This window comes from Anastrepha obliqua, chromosome 2 (assembly GCF_027943255.1).
Source record: "Anastrepha obliqua isolate idAnaObli1 chromosome 2, idAnaObli1_1.0, whole genome shotgun sequence".
NCBI classification, from domain to species: domain Eukaryota; kingdom Metazoa; phylum Arthropoda; class Insecta; order Diptera; family Tephritidae; genus Anastrepha; species Anastrepha obliqua.
Genome location: NC_072893.1, coordinates 395,509 through 411,900, shown reverse-complemented (window position 1 = coordinate 411,900; position 16,392 = coordinate 395,509). Strand labels below are relative to the sequence as shown.

General features: G+C 37.4%; 2 protein-coding genes across 3 annotated transcripts; one reads left to right on the top strand and one right to left on the bottom strand.

Moving 5' to 3' along the window:
- Positions 1-446: 446 nt before the first annotated feature.
- Positions 447-3,214, top strand: LOC129238786 (uncharacterized). 2 transcript variants are annotated; one of them, XM_054873964.1, is made up of 6 exons: positions 447-809; positions 917-952; positions 1,101-2,297; positions 2,387-2,576; positions 2,634-2,798; positions 2,855-3,214. In XM_054873964.1, the coding sequence occupies exons 1-6, from the start codon at positions 681-683 to the stop codon at positions 3,034-3,036; spliced, it is 1,899 nt and encodes a 632-aa protein (XP_054729939.1). In that variant the 5' UTR covers positions 447-680; the 3' UTR covers positions 3,037-3,214. The 2 variants fall into 2 exon arrangements, with proteins under 2 accessions (XP_054729939.1, XP_054729940.1); XM_054873965.1 differs by having other exon boundaries at positions 449-809; positions 2,858-3,213.
- On the bottom strand, positions 3,190-4,588 carry LOC129238787 (uncharacterized). Its single transcript, XM_054873966.1, has 3 exons — positions 4,448-4,588; positions 3,640-3,813; positions 3,190-3,584 (listed from the first exon to the last, which is right to left on the bottom strand). Exons 1-3 carry the CDS (start codon positions 4,503-4,505, stop codon positions 3,379-3,381), a joined length of 438 nt encoding a protein of 145 aa, XP_054729941.1. The 5' UTR covers positions 4,506-4,588; the 3' UTR covers positions 3,190-3,378.
- Between the last annotated feature and the right edge of the window lie 11,804 nt (positions 4,589-16,392).

Genomic DNA, 16,392 nt, shown 5'->3' with positions numbered 1-16,392 from the left:
TAGTTCGCTTTGGTTCATTAACAAAAATATTAGAGAAGAAGGCTGCGCCTTCCGATTTCGCCCACCAATAAACAAACAAAAGCAAGAGGAATTTCTTGTTTGTGAAGAAGAAGTGTAGGCGAAAGCATTGGAAACAGCCAAATACAAGAAATTATACTCACACACACGTGCTTCCTGCCCTCGGCGTCTTCCGAATAAAAACGCAAAAAATGTATTTGGAGGCTTTATATTAATTTGTGCTGTAATAATTTAACACGCGGCATTTCGTTTGCATTAGTTTGTTTAGTTTTAATCTCACAAATCACAACATTGCCATGCCATGAAATTAATGTTCACAAACATGCAATTTCTACTACTTTTGTTTGTTTTATTCGTTTGTTTTGTATTGTGAAAAATAAAGTAACGGGTTTTTAATGGCGCCACCTCTACTTCTCAATTTGCCGTGGTGATTAATACAAAATTTCCCCATAGTAATAACATGGAGAACTATGTTGAAATAATCGAGGCAGTCGACTAAAGTTCAGATTTGCCCGTCACTAGAAGCAACAGAGTAGTGTTCGATCAAAAAAGATATTATTAGTTTTAAATCTTTTTCCTTGAAATTATAACATTCAGTACAGTTTCAGCTGAAATATTTATGATTACACATTACGGTTTTACACAATTGTGACGATATTACTATGCTGCCCGTGAAATCTTCTCGTATCTTTCAATATTATTTGGATAATTTCTTCAAGTTTCCAAAAGAAATAAAAAATGATATCGTTTATTGTCAACGGTCTTTTAAAGCACACATCAAAGTACACCAGGTAAGTAAACTGAATGGTTGCAGTCACTTTTATCCTTTGTTCTTTGTGTGCTACTTCAAATATTTAATGGGTTTCCTATGTATTTAAATTTATTTTTATTATTTTAGATGGTTATTGACGTGTTTCAACAGGAGGAGGACGCAGTACGTTATGTATTTTTTACAATCAAGATTATTTGTTCAAATGATTTCATAGTGTAGCAATTGTAGTTTTTGAAAATTTTAATATTGATCCAGGCGCCATTTTACGCAGGATTTGTAAAGCCAATGATTGTAAATTGTTTTTCTACAGGATCCTGCTCAGAAACAGCGAATTTTGGATGAAATTGAATCGGAGCTTTACGAGATAAATGCTGAGCAGCATTTTCTATTGCTGCGATTGCGTCGAATAATTGATGAATTCACGAAACTGGTGAAGAAGAACGATGTTCCTATGGATTATACGGCAACAAATGCTTGGATTTCAAGAGAATTAGTGCCACTTGTAAATGATTCCTCTATTGAAATATTTCCTGCAACAGTACTGTCTCGGAGTACAGAACAAAAACTAATCGAAAAATATTTTGAAGTACAGAAAGAAAAAGTTGTTTATGAAATTGAAGATTCTGATGAGGAGGACAATTCGGTTATACTTTCTAATGAAATGAAGGGTATGCGATGCATTAAATATAATTCTAATAGCACCATGTTTAGTGAAAATATACCCGCTGATGGTACATGCCCATTACAAAGCCCCAGCGAGAACTCGAATAGTTTGTCCCAAATGTCTTTGTTAAAGCCAATTTCTCAAAGAATGGTAGGCAATGTTGGGATGGTTTCAGCAGGTTTTGAAGGATTTCAAGATGCTTCTAAATTCCTACAAATGAATCTTATAGAAGAAAAGAATACTGGTGGTAATCCAGAAAACATGGGGTTGCCATCTGAAGATCCCCCACACTTACCCGATACTTTATCGAAAATTGGCGATTCCTTGGAGCCGCTAATTGATTTACCTGTATCAAAGAACGTAAAAATTAGCCGTTTGAATCTACGACAAGCTCTTAACAAGGCACGCACAGAAAATATGGTAGCAAAAGCAGCTGCAAACATGCTAGCTCGTTCGGGTCCCTCTTCAACTTCATCAATAGAAACATCTGCAGCCAACCATACTGCAAAAAAGTATGAAATTAGAACAAGAGCGGCAAGAAATAATGCCAGTAGTGCAGTATCTATTGCAACTGTTTCGAAGGAGCGCAATACTGAATTGAACTCATCATCTGAAGATTCCAATCCTGAACGTATTCCAACACCTCCTCAACCTCATTTAGGTTTCATGGAATATGGAGAAGAGCGAACATTACCAGAACATTACGGACAAGAAATGTTTTTACGTCTTTTTCAACTTTTCACCCCTACCGTTCTTGTCCAGATGCAACAACGGCGCTCAAAACGCAAACGGCGTACTGTACATAACAACGAACGAGCTGACTTTCACTATGGCCGTATTGAGGTAAAGAATTTTATTAAAAAGTGCTTATTTAGCAATACATTGGCTAGGTAATATTCTTATGATTTGTATATCGAATGTTTAATTTTCAGTATGGTAGCTATCCTCCGCCCGAAAAAAAAAGAAAAGCTTTTTTACTTTCACCACAAATAAAACGCGTTTTACAGTCGAAGCGTCCGAAACGTAGTAATGCTGAAAAAAGTGAAGATACTGTACCATCACGATCTAGTTCGAGTTCACCGGATGAAAAACGTTGTTGCAATGAGTGCCTCAAAAGCGGCGGTATGAAAACTAAAGTGAATGTTGAAGGTTGAAATGTTAAGCTTTGTATTCTTTCAGATTGCTTTGATCAATGCATCGAGTGTAAAGGGTATTATCACCAATTATGTCATCCGGAAGATGACGAGAAGTCAAGTACTTATAAAAAGGCTTCAGTTTTACAAAATACCCAGCAAAAATTATGTCCGGCTTGTAGGCGTTCGCAATCAAGACTAGTGAATAAGGGTAAGCAACAACTAGATTCCTAAAAAGAAAATATAATTTTTATTTTCTTTATAAAGCAGAAGCACAATATCAAAATTTGCATTCCACGGCACAAGAGCTTGAAAAAAAACTCGCTCACGAGAAGGACCGACGTGCCAGCTTACAGCAAGAAAGTAAGATGTACAAATTACAAATGCGCAACCTGTTTAACATCGTTAATACTATAAAAAGTGATCAGGAAAACGACAGTTCAGGATAGAATCTACAGTGCTACAAATATTTTTAAAATATTATATAAGATAACATTTTTCACAATTTTACCATGTTCAAGGTTTGTTATTAAATATTTTGATTTTGCCAACATCCTTACACCTATTATTACGATAGTTGAAATACATTTTTTTGCTTTGTATTTGTATTTTTTCGCTAATTGAGATTTTCTGGTTTGAAATAAAAGAAAGTTGAATATTATATGTTAAAAATCGTCAAATAGACATATTCACACAAGTTTTTCTAATTACCGGAGTCTACGGTGGCAGTGATATGTTAAAAAAGATTTTTATAAAAATAAACAGTCTGTGGTTAGTGATCACAGTTGTAATTAATATAAACAATTATGTATTATTGCAAAGACCGTAATTCCCAACGCAAAAATGTTGAGGCTAGTAGTCGACCCATAATTGCATAGATCTCCTTGGCAAAAGCACATATACACTTTTTTATAGTTGTAAACTGTATTCGCACATCGATCTTGGTTGTCATCTGGTCCGCGCTGTACGCACATTCGCTGAATCGCTTGGTCGTAATCTATATATGTAAATATATTTGAAATATATAGTCAATATTAAGGTTTCGTAATTACCGTCTACGGCATATGTGCCACCACCTTCGATCACCTTTCCACACCAGCCAGATGCACAGGGTATAGCCGACAGACCGGGTTCATTTTCAACATCAGTTGCGTTATAATTAAATGGATCTTTGCAGCTCCCAAGCTCCCCTCTAGAACGGCACTGATAACAGCGTCGTAACAAACCTATAAAATAAAACATGGATGTATTCAACATTTGTATGAAAGAGTCTGACTTCATAAACGCATCATCGAGGTTTTTTGTTTGTGAATATTTGACTTTGTGTTCATGCAGTGCAACTGCCATTTAGGTAGTCAGCCATATATAGAGGTTGCTATAGGTAGTTAATTTTATATTAGTTAATTTTATTTATACATGCTGTATAGGCAAGGGGCTATGGGTGACGAAAACGCAGTTTGTATATAGGTTCGGGTACTGCATCTGAGAGAGAGGATAAAACATGAACACTGAATATCATTCAGTGAGATGACAAGAAAGGAAAAGTCATAGCCGTACTGTTCAACATTATAAGGCCAAAAATTTAAAGCACTTAGAATTAAACAGGCGAAAACATTTCCCATTTGAAGCATGAAAAACTACCGTGAATTAAAGTTGATATATTAATTTTGTACACAGGTATTTGTAATTTTGATAAAATTACGTTTGGCTTACTTAAACTTTGATGGCTTAATGAAACTATTAGTCACAATCTACTCTGATATTGTCTTGTTTAGAAATCAGTATGGGTGTACGCTGGCAGCAACAAAACAAAAGACTTCAATAAAAACGAACGCAGCAAAAGTTCACATTTTTACTAACCATTCGATATTTGCACGTAAAAAAGCAGAAATGATGCAAGTACTAATTGTTTATACATTTTGTAGTTTTGTTATGATTTCTTTGGAAGAAATCTGTATTTTTTAATTAAATAATTACGCGAACTATACGAAAATATGCTATGGCAAGGGACAAGAATTTCGATGAGATACGATACCATATCGATAATTTTACCATTCGATATCAGTAACTTTTACTCGACAGTTTTAAAATGATATAATTTGCAATTTAGTCTTGAATCCCAAGAATGGTACAATACAAGATTTTGCCATCCGTAACCAAATTTTGAAATTAAGAGCTGTGTTAGCCAATACTTAAATTTAATTTAATCTTCGTAGAAGCTTACATGCTAACAAAATTTTGCTTTTTATTTGTTTGCTTTGTCTTTAAATACGACAATTCGCTTTGACGCGTTGTCATATGTTTTACATTTATACGGAAAATCTGTTTCGTATGTCATATTTGGAGGAAAATTATTCAAAATAGGTGGAAATGATATGCCAGCATGATTCTCTAATGACTTACTTTGCTCGCAGGCCGTGGTTATGCTGACATTTTGTTTGGCGAATACCCTGCAATTTTTGTTGCACCGAATACGAGGAGTTCGAGTTTTATAGCAAAATTTTTTCGGGCAAACAGATACCATATGTGCTGTTGCCATACATAAAAATGATTGAAGATCGCTCCATATGTCAAAAGAGAGCAAAGTAAACATTATTCAGGGTTGCCAGGAAAGTTGTTTAGATACTTTAGAACATCATTATTTTTTGCCATTTCTGATTTCTTTATAAAGGGTGATTTTTTAAGAGCTATAGGAAAGTTTTTCAAAAAATTCAGAAAAATGCATGACATTTTTATTTAAATCGATAGTACAGTCCATATAATTTAATGCTTGAAGATTATTTCATGCAAATGTTGACCGCGACTGCGCTTCAAATAGTCCATCCGCAATGTTTCGGCCGGTATCTCACATATAAATGTCTTAATGTTGTCTTCCAATGCGTTAATTGAAGCAGGTTTGTCTGAATAGACATGAGCTTTAACATAGCCCCACAAAAAATAATCTAAAGGCGTTATATAGCACGATCTGGGTGGCCAATTGACAGGTCCCGAACGTGAAATAAAATGTTCACCGAACTCGCCTCTCAACAAGTCCATTGTTACGCGTGCTGTGTGGCATGTGGCACCGTCTTGCTGAGACCACATGTCATGCAAGTCAAGCTCTTGTATTATGTAAGTACAGTCCATATAATTAAATGCTTGAAGATTATTTCATGCAAATGTTGACCGCGACTGCGCTTCAAATAGTCCATCCGCAATGTTTCGGCCGGTATCTCACATATAAATGTCTTAATGTTGTCTTCCAATGCGTTAATTGAAGCAGGTTTGTCTGAATAGACATGAGCTTTAACATAGCCCCACAAAAAATAATCTAAAGGCGTTATATAGCACGATCTGGGTGGCCAATTGACAGGTCCCGAACGTGAAATAAAATGTTCACCGAACTCGCCTCTCAACAAGTCCATTGTTACGCGTGCTGTGTGGCATGTGGCACCGTCTTGCTGAGACCACATGTCATGCAAGTCAAGCTCTTGTATTATGGGCAAAATAAAGTTGGATATCATTTCACGGTAGCGCTCACCATTCACAGTTACGTTACGATTCGCAGCATCTTTGAAGAAGTACGGTCCAATGATACCTCCAGCCCATAAACCACACCAAACAGTGACCTTTTCTGGATACATTGGTTGCTCTTGCAATTCTTTTGTCTGATCTTCACTCCAAAATCGACAATTCTGCTTATTTACGTACCCATTGATCCAGAATTGAGCTTCGTCGCTGAGCACAATTTTTCGACTTTAAACTTTTTTAACAGATCACGCATTTTTATAATAAAATTCAATGATTTGCAAGCGTTGTTCGTTTGTAAGACTATTCATTGTTAAATTATAAACCGAACTGAAGATGTTTGACAGTGAAACAAAACACAAAACGTGTGTCAACTGTTTAAAAAGATAATAGCTAAAAAATCACCCTTTATATGACTGGTCAAGCCGGTTCTTTTGGCGGATAACATCCGATGCCGATTTAAAATGATTACTAAAAGCTCTGTTAGTCATGTCTTATATTAGGCCTCTTCTATTCGCCACTTTGCTGCTCGGTATCTCTCTACTGGTCTAACTTAACGAAAATTTATATAGTTAATTCACTTTCTTACAAAAACATGCCATTTAAGGCAGCTGTTGTGGTTGTTGTTGTTGTAGCAGCATAAACATTCCCCATACTTACACACGGGGAATGCTGCTGGAGTGACAGTCCTTGGCCGGATATAAATCGGGGTCGTTTCGGTAGAATAGAACCGACTGTCGTGGAAACGATTTAATTATTTAAATGATTTAAGGCAGCTCTATTTCCGCGCTGCCAAGTTTATTTATACCAGTTGCTTCATCTATTCGCCACTTGCTAACGCTTGGCGAAAAGAAGAGGTCTATTATAAGCATACGAGTAAATTTCATTTAAGCTCTAACTCCAGGACATAAACATCCTAATTCTTCCGAGTAGCTGAGATTGTTTAAAAAGGGATCATGCTGAAAATGTTGTTAATCTTTGTGATTCAAAAATTTAAGATTGCGACATTTGCATTTTAGTGATATCGTTTGGTCTGACCTACATTTAAAGGTATCTTAACACCAAGCAATGCTAATACATAGATCTCATGAAGTTTACTTTCTAAATAGACTTCTCAGTCTTAACCTTATCTAAATCAATATATATGTATATACACGCTTACACTTTCTTATAAAAACCTATCTGCCGTTCGGAGGTGGCGTAGAACTGTGGGTTCCTCCATTTGTGGAAAACACCATGACACACCATAAATAGGAGGAGTAGCCCGGCCAAAGACCCAAAAAAGGGTGTATGCGCCAATTATATACATATTGACCGATAAGTTTTAAAGTCGATATTTTGAAAAGCTTTTCTCGTACATTGAAAAAAAAAAAACTGAGATGCATCATGCATGTTTCTTCTTGAATTTCGTTCGTTAAAAGTGCTCGCACTTCGGTTTTCCAAGTGACTTTACTGAATCTGAAAGAAGGGTCAATGTACAGGGTTGGCCATATTAAACTGACCCATTGAGTAACCCTATAACTTTTTACTGTAATTTCAGATCAGCTAATGACATACCGCGTTGGAAGCGTCAGTCGAAGGAGATTTATACCATGAAACAGTACACCCCAATAGAACGCGCTGAAATTGTTCAGCTGTACATTCAAAATTCCTTCTCGATTGTAAAAACGCAACGTGCGTGGAGAAAAAAAAATAAAGTGAAAAGTGCGCCGTCAAAGAACGCAATCAAGCAAATGCACAAAAGATTTTTGTCTTCCGGCACTGTGGCTAATACCCGACGTCCAAATAAAAAGCGGCCAAGACGATCTAACGAAAATATCGCGGCCGTACGAGCCAGTATCGAGTCATCGCCGCGAACGTCAGGTAATCGTCGTTCTGCTCAGTTGGACATCCCTCGGACCACTCTACGACGTATCATTCGTTTGGATTTGGGGATATTCCCGTACAAAATACAACTAAATCAACAACTGTTGCCGGCCGATAAGCCTCGTCGCTTGGAATATGCCAATTTTGTCGTCCGAATGGCCCAAACTGATGAGGATTTTTGGCATCAAATCATTATGAGTGATGAGGCCCATTTCTCCTTGAACGGAACCGTAAATAAGCAAAATTGCCGTTTCTACGCCACTGAAAACCCTCAAATTATTGAAGAGGTACCTCTCCACGACCAAAAAGTTACAGTCTGGTGTGGCATTTGCGCTGATATGGTCATTGGGCCGTTCTTCTTTGAAAATGGTCAACACCAACCATTGACCGTCAATCAAGAGCGTTATCGGGCCATGATAACCGATTTTGTGATGCCGATTGTTCGTGAAAATGGTATGGAGCACTTCTGGTTTCAGCAAGATGGCGCACCACCACACACAGCACGAGCCACCGTCAACTTATTGAAGACTTTGTTCCCTGGCCGTTTGATATCAAAAAGCGGCGATTTTGACTGGCCGCCACGATCACCGGATTTGACGCCACCGGACTTTTTTCTTTGGGGCTATTTGAAATCTAAGGTTTACGTCAACAAGCCAAAGACACTAGACGCACTTAAGGCCAATATCCGACGGGAAATAGCCGCCATATCGGCCGAGACGCTGGCCAAAACTATGGAAAACGCCGAAAAACGGGCACATTACGCTATACGAGCTAAGGGCGACCACTTGCGCGATATCATATTCAAAAAGTGATGTAAACGAATCTCCTTGAACTAAATTAAATGTTTTTCACAATGAAACACAAAAAAATGTTTCTTTTTCCATATTTTTTTAATAATCACATGGGTAAGTTTAATATGGCCAACCCTGTATTTTGGAGAGTGCAACCAATTATTGATGCAATTAGAAATGTTTACATAGACACTGCATGAAGAGAGGGAGTACGATTTTCAATCGCCAAAGCTTGCACAACAAACCAAGAGCGGTTGACTTAAAAAATTACCAGATTTCGAAATTTATCAAGCGAGACTAAAAATTGGAAAGTATCACAAGTAGCTATTATATATTTTTTTAAATGAAGTTATACCGAGATACATAAAATGTGTGTGTTCTGAAAATGTTTGAAGGATATTAAAACACCAATAGTTGAATATTTTTCATATCACATAAAGATTATGTATACCAAGGCATATACAAAAATTCTTAGCAGTTTAGTGTCAGGTCTGAAAGGGATATAAGCTATTATATACCAATATCTGTATTAACAGTTTTCCTCTACAAAAAAATTTGTATTCTATAGTATACCGAGTTGCCCGTACTTGTCATGCAAAAAATCACGATTCACCAAATATTGGCAAACTGGCAAATAATTCTAAATAAATAATAAGTAATATTGGGATATGGGATATGGGCGGCTCACGTGTTTGAGGGCAGATCCGCTCGTTTTATGAATGAATGCATTTTGCTCTTAGAAATATTAGCTGGCACTTATGAATAAATTTGTTTTTGATGTGCTATGCAATACTTTACACTGTTCAGCGTCATCGCGACTAAAAGAATGATAGACGCTGCGTCAGTGTCTATTTACGCATTTTGTTTTAGTGTGTGCGGCTTTAGATATATGTATAGGAATAAGCTTAGTTTTGTCGGAAGTTTAGAATACAGGTATACCTATATGTATGTATGTCAGCACATCAAGTGTACACACATCCATACATATGTGTAGGCTTTTAGATGAGTTGTTGTTTGCAGGAATTCGATCATTTGTGTACTTACTCTTGAATTCTCGTACACAGGCATGAGAATGCGATGTGTTTTGAGATAGGTCATGGTTGTTTCAGTACATACCTATGTATTTATGTGCATTGGTAAAAGTTCAACGCCTCTCCGCGCTTTGCATTACGGGAGCTATGAAATCAACTCCAACGGCAGCTCTTGAGGCTATTCTCAACCTAACACCGACTGATCTCTATGAAAAAAATCGGGCTGAAAACTCAGCTGTGAGCCTACAAGTAACCGAAAAGCTTACCTCTAGAACCTTCGAACATAGCTCTATTACTGGGAACGACACAGTAAATTCAGACTACATGATTCCAGTTATGAGTTTTGGAAAACCTCGAAAGACCGTTATACTCGTAGAAGACGGCAAATGGCCAACGGCTGGGCATAATTGCATAGAGGGAAATGAGGCAGTGGGTGGAATAGCAAAAAAAGGCGCGAGACTTGCAGGGGATCACACAATTTAAATACTTAAACCCCTTCGCATATGACGACAAGTATACTAAATCGGTTATATCGTTCAATAGAAGAAACTGCAACTGATATACAAAAGGCACTGCCTAGTTGCAGCACACGCTTACAACTTTTAACGACGTTTGCAGGAAATGTAATAAGCCTGTTACAAGAAAAACCATGGAACATCTTCTATGCTACTGTCTGGCTCTCTCGAAAACTAAACTATGCTACCTGGGTGCTTTCAGCTTTGAAAGGCCAGAATCTATCCCTGAACTGGAGATTGATCGACTCCTAAACTTATGTATTTATGTAAATACATATATATGAAGTAAAGATGTCTTGAACTTTTGCTTAGTTGTCACAAATGTGTGAATATACATATGGAAAATCTGGCATACCGATGGCAAATTAGTTGAAAATGTACGAACAGATTTCGTTACTGATCGGCCACGATTACCATGTAATGAATATGTAGGTACGTACTTTGATGCTATAAAATAAATCTAGAGAGTATTCTAGGTTTCTTGAAATATTTCTTTTCTTTACACGTTCATTTATTTCATTACAGTTTCATGCCGCATATAGTTTTTTATGAGGAAAATGTTCAAGGCAGAAATACAGTCGGAAGTGTTTTTTTGTTTTTGGTGGATGAGGTAGGGTTCAAAATTCCTTCGTACTTACAGAAACCGCCGTCTAGTGGTGTGGTGTGGCCACTAAAATGACTCCCTTCCCGGAACTACTTTCGGCATTACTTCGGAAGGGCTCAGAATGACGTCCACTATTCCCCACATCTGAGCCCATCATTCTTGTAGCCAGCTTTATGTTACAGGCTCGTCTTCTTTTTTCTCTGTCTGAGAGGCTTCGCTTTGCTGTACTCCGTCTATCTTTTTTCTCCGTAATAGGAGGTTTTCCATTTTCTGCAGAGGAGCGGCCACAGTTAAAAAATAATTTTTTAATCGTTTGGGTTTACTACCGACCATTATTCCCACTTGACCTTCAGGTGGTTACAAAACACATTATTTTAATTAAATTACGTTTTTGTCTTTATTTTTGGGTGCCTGTGAAAAGCAAATTATTAGTACTGGGTTGCCCATATTCGACGGACCCATGTGTTTTTTTTAAATCAAAGAAAAACACAATTTTTTTTGATGTTGACGATAATAATCATTTTATTTGGTTCAAGTAGATTTGTTGACATCACTTTTTGAATATGATATCTCTCAAATGGCCGTCTTGAGCATGTACCGCGTATTGTGCCCGTTTTGCTGCATTTTCCATAGTTTTAGCTAACATTTCGGCTGGAATAGCGGCTATTTCCTCACGGATGTTGTTCTTGAGCTCTTCTATGGTCTTTGGTTTATTAATATAAACCTTTGATTTTAAATTTCCCCACAAGAAGAAGTCAGGTGGCGTTAAATCGGGCGAACGCGGTGGCCAGTCAAAATCGCCATTTTTCGATATGAAACGAGGGGAAACAATTTCTTTCATCTTTCAAAATCGAATCTGCCTCATATGCTTTCGACGAATAATTGACATCACAAATGTGGTTATCATATCGCGATAACGCTTCTGATTGACGGTAACAGCTTGACCATCTTCATTCTCGAAGAAAAACGGCCCAATAATCGTTTTTGCACTAACGCCGCACCAAACAGTGACTTTTTCGTCATAAAGAGGTATCTCTTGAATTTCGTGAGGATTTTCAGTGGCGTAAATACGGCAATTTTGCTTGTTTACCGTCCCATTCAATAATCATTGACGTCTCTGTCAAAAGATACAGGATTGCCAGATGGGTCTGTTGAATATGGGCAACCCTGTATACTCTACGCGAGAGGAACCACCGTTTACCAATGGCACCTCTGCTACTCTTCTCCTCAATCTTTCAAGAATTAGTTCCAGGTACTTCATTCTGTCGGAAAAACCCTTGAAGTGTCCCTTGTTGAGGGGAGTTGAGCTGTGGGTATTTTAAATATTCTCGGAAATAGGATGAGCTCAGTCTAGTGACGGTGGAGACCGCTACGACCGTTTTTTACAAAGCATTCTATAGATAAACCAGATAAAGTCAGTTCCGATCACCAGCTTATCCAGAGACTTTGTGTTTGCCTTCGGGAGAACATCAATCAGCCTTTCAAGGACCTTTAGTAAAAATTATGAAAGACTGGTTGACCTGAAATCCTTAGAGGATATATGTGAGTTCTTGCCCGTCTTGGGTATGAATGTAAGTCGCATAAATACACCAACCAACCAATGACAAGACACCTCTGAAAATGTGTACAGCTGAGCAAGTACGATGCTGTCTCCATGAGTCTCGAGTGGCGACCACGGTCTGAAAAACCGTTGTCTGAAAAAATCAAATGATTAAATTGTTATTAAAATTTAACGTACAGGTCTCAACCTTAACATTTTGCTTATCAAGATTTCGGTATTCTACGCTGCAAATAAAAAGCTCCTTTCTTGTCAAGATACAAATTATCTTGACAAAGAAGAATCTGTTTGACTCTAAGATTATTTTACTAGTCAAAGAGGAAAATTATGAAAAGAAATTGTCCGTGTCACTTAAGAAGCTTGCGTTATGCCAATGAGTCATTTTCGTTGAGTGATAACGCGTTTATGCAAAATTTTAATTTGCTACATTGTGGGGGAAAGCACTGTGCACAAAAGCATTCAGATTTTCCAATATGTGCACAAAATAACAAAAAGGTCTTCCTTCATAAAAATCTTTGATAATTGTCAATATTTTGTTTAGTACATTAAAAAGCTGCCGACACGAAGTCCTAGGGTCAGAAAGTTCAGAAGTCCGGCTAAGAGGGCAGCAATAATGGTAGTGGAGTCCTTACCACTGTTAAAAATAATCAAGTTTTCGCCCGGAATAAAAGCAAAAATTCGAATCTCTTACGATTATGCCCGTACTTCTTCAGTAAGTGTGGTTGGAATTTGCGTTGGTGCAAATGCAGATGTCGGTTTTCTTTCGTCTCGTCTTAGCTGGGGCATCTGTTAGCAACATAGCACGTAACTGAAAGGATTTCTTCATCTTAACCACCTTGATGTGCGTGGGATATTTGGAATTGCATTAGCGGAAGATTTCCGTCATCTCCTCTGGAGTAGAAGGTTTGGAGGGGAGCCAGGCGCGGTCCCCAATCGCCACCAATTTGAGTCCTTTTCGGTTCTCCACCACCATGGCCACTTCCGCCCAGTATATTATATATTATTTCAAAAATCGCAGGCATTCGTTTCGTTCTTGGTCAAAAATTGACGGATGGTGCGATGGTGCACGAGTGGTTTTCCCAAATGTCCCATGGTTTGAAAAGTTTTAATGTTTTAGAAAGGTAAATATCCCAAAATCCAAAAGTTCGTAGTTTTATAAGCAAGTGATAATCAAACCAATACAGAAATAAAATACAACTTAACCTAGTATTTTCCACTTAACTGCTAGATTTTAACAATTTCTGCAACTTTCGTCTCTTAAAAGCTTTGAAAACCTATATCTTCACAACCAGAAGTTTCCCACAAAAAACATATTTTCACATTCTCAGAATACCTATTTTAATTCATGTAAGAATTTTAGATATTGCCTGTGCCATATCGTTCCAAGATCAGTGAATTGTTTCGATTGGGTCTTCCAACTTTTTAATCTGCCTCTCAGAAAGTATTTGATTGACGCGGGACTTCAATTTATTCAGTTTCTCAAGTCGTTCCTTAAGATTATTTTTCCAAGTGAATCGCACAATAAGCAGAATATGATTCAAATAAAAATACGTTTAAATAAAACTACAATTTTTAAACAAAAAGTATTTAACCTGTTTGCATAGAAATGTCAAAAGAGAATGTTACGTCTCGGCATAATTCCAGCAATGCAAAATTTCTATAGACTTCAGTTATTTCAGCACGCAAGGTTTCCATGAATATAGACTGCTGCTCGAACCAAATATTGTTTGAGACTCTCTACATTTCTGTGAGGTCTTCGACAGGCCTTGCTTTCCCATTCTGACCAAAAACTGTAGTCTAATGTATTCAGATCTGGACTTTCAAACGGCAAATCTTCTGCGGCTATGGACCTAGGAATATTGTTTTTTTGCCACTGCTGGGTGGCTTTTGCCTTATGGACTGAATATTAAGTTTTTTCAGCAACTCGTGAATCTCACTTGCACTTTTACCACACTTGCAATCACCGCAATGCGATTTTCCTTAGCGCCCCACTCCATAGTTAACAAGCGAATTTGCCACTAAGAGCGGAATGGAACGATACTATGTAGTATTATCAAACATGCATGCCGCTTAACTGCTTAAGAAATTCGATGGAGGTTGTGGCATATACAGATGACATAACTATAGTAGTTTCGGGAAAGTACCTGGACACAATAAGTAATGTGATTAAAAATACTCTAAAAACTGTCTATCAATGGACATCTCGCGCAGATCTAGAAATAAACGCGGAAAAAACGAACATAATACTTTTTACTAGGATGTATAAGGCTAGACAACAACTAACTAAGTACCTTGGCGTGCGTCTTGATGTTGCTCCACAAATGAAGGGACCTACAGTTTCAAGCCGACTCCGAACGGCAAATATTTTTTTTTGTTTTTTGTGAGGAGCTTTTTCATGGCAGAAATACATTCGGAGGTTTGCCATTGCCTGCCGAGGGGCGGCCGCTATTAGAAAATACTTTTTCTTAATTATGGTGTTTCACCGAGATTCGAACCTACGTTCTCTCTGTGAATTCCGAATGATAGTCACGCACCAACCCATTCGGCTACGGCGGCCGCCGATTAATTGGAGTAATACTGGACAGTGAAAGGGGGAAAAAGTCTAGTAATGCGCTGCATACATGCGAAAGAATGCTGTGCGGTACTTGGAGTTTATCGCTTTACTGATGCATTGGTGCTACAAGGCAATACTCAGTCCGATATAGAAATGAACTTTTCATTTTTACACAGACAGCTCGAATAATAAGGACGGAGCTAGCCTATACAAAAACTGAAAATAACTCAATACTCGTAATTAATATTTCGTGGACAGTCAAGTAGCAATAACCTCATATAAAATTAAGTCTAAAAATGCCCAACGGAGCAGGGAAGCCATTGAAAGGCTAGCCGCAAGCACAAAGCTGTGCAACGAGGTCAGTCCCCATCTGATATCGCTAGGGACCAAAAGGTCTATGCGTGACTTAATGCCAGCCGGGTTAAACTAGCCTAACCTAAGACTAATTATCCGGCCGTTCGTCTGATGTTACAAGCTATAACTCTCATTGTCTACGAGTTTGTTTGATCCAAATTAAAATTTACTAAAATGTAAGCGGATATATAAAGTTCGGAAGCACTGCCTTACATGTTTTCTCATATTTTTTAAATCAGTTGTCTGTTTATAATTTTAAAATGTTGCATGTTTACCTTAAATGTCGGAAAGCACAACGAACAGCTGAAAGTTTTTAGCTCTATTAAGAAACTTTTGACCCAAAATACTTAAATAAAAGATGATGGATGTTATAATTTTAATAATTTTATACATATGAATGTATATGTAGGTATGTGTGCATATATTTATTTAGAGAATTTTCTTTTGCTTCCGGACGTCGGTTTGAAATACAACGAATTACAATCACAAAGTTTAATTATAGGAAACGGATTCTATATTTTCCATCCTGTGTTCGCCACTTGAGCTTTGCTTGCAAATGAATGTAAATTTGTAAATCCCAGCCCATGAATATAAAATAAGCTGAAGCGAATTTTGGATTCAACAAATCAGCATAGAAACTTTTACAACAAATGCAATAGCGACACGAAGTACACAGGCCAATTGGCAACCGTCAAAGATTGCTTTACATTAGTAAAAGGAAAAACGCACAGGTTGCTTCTGGTGGGGTGAACTTCAAATCCGAAATTGTAATTTGCATCAGTTCCCCACCTAGAAATGGAATTTGCCTATACATGTATGTGTGTTTAAAACACACACATATATAAATAAATTTATATATTTTATGGCTAACTGCTAATAAAGTTTTCGAGTTATGAGCGCATCGAAAAATATATGGACATATATGTATGTATATGTATTAGGGCGGTTTGATTTAAAAATCGCTCATTGCTCTGTGAAAATCGTATTCTAGCGATCAAAATAAGAAGCTTTGCCGAAGGAACCAT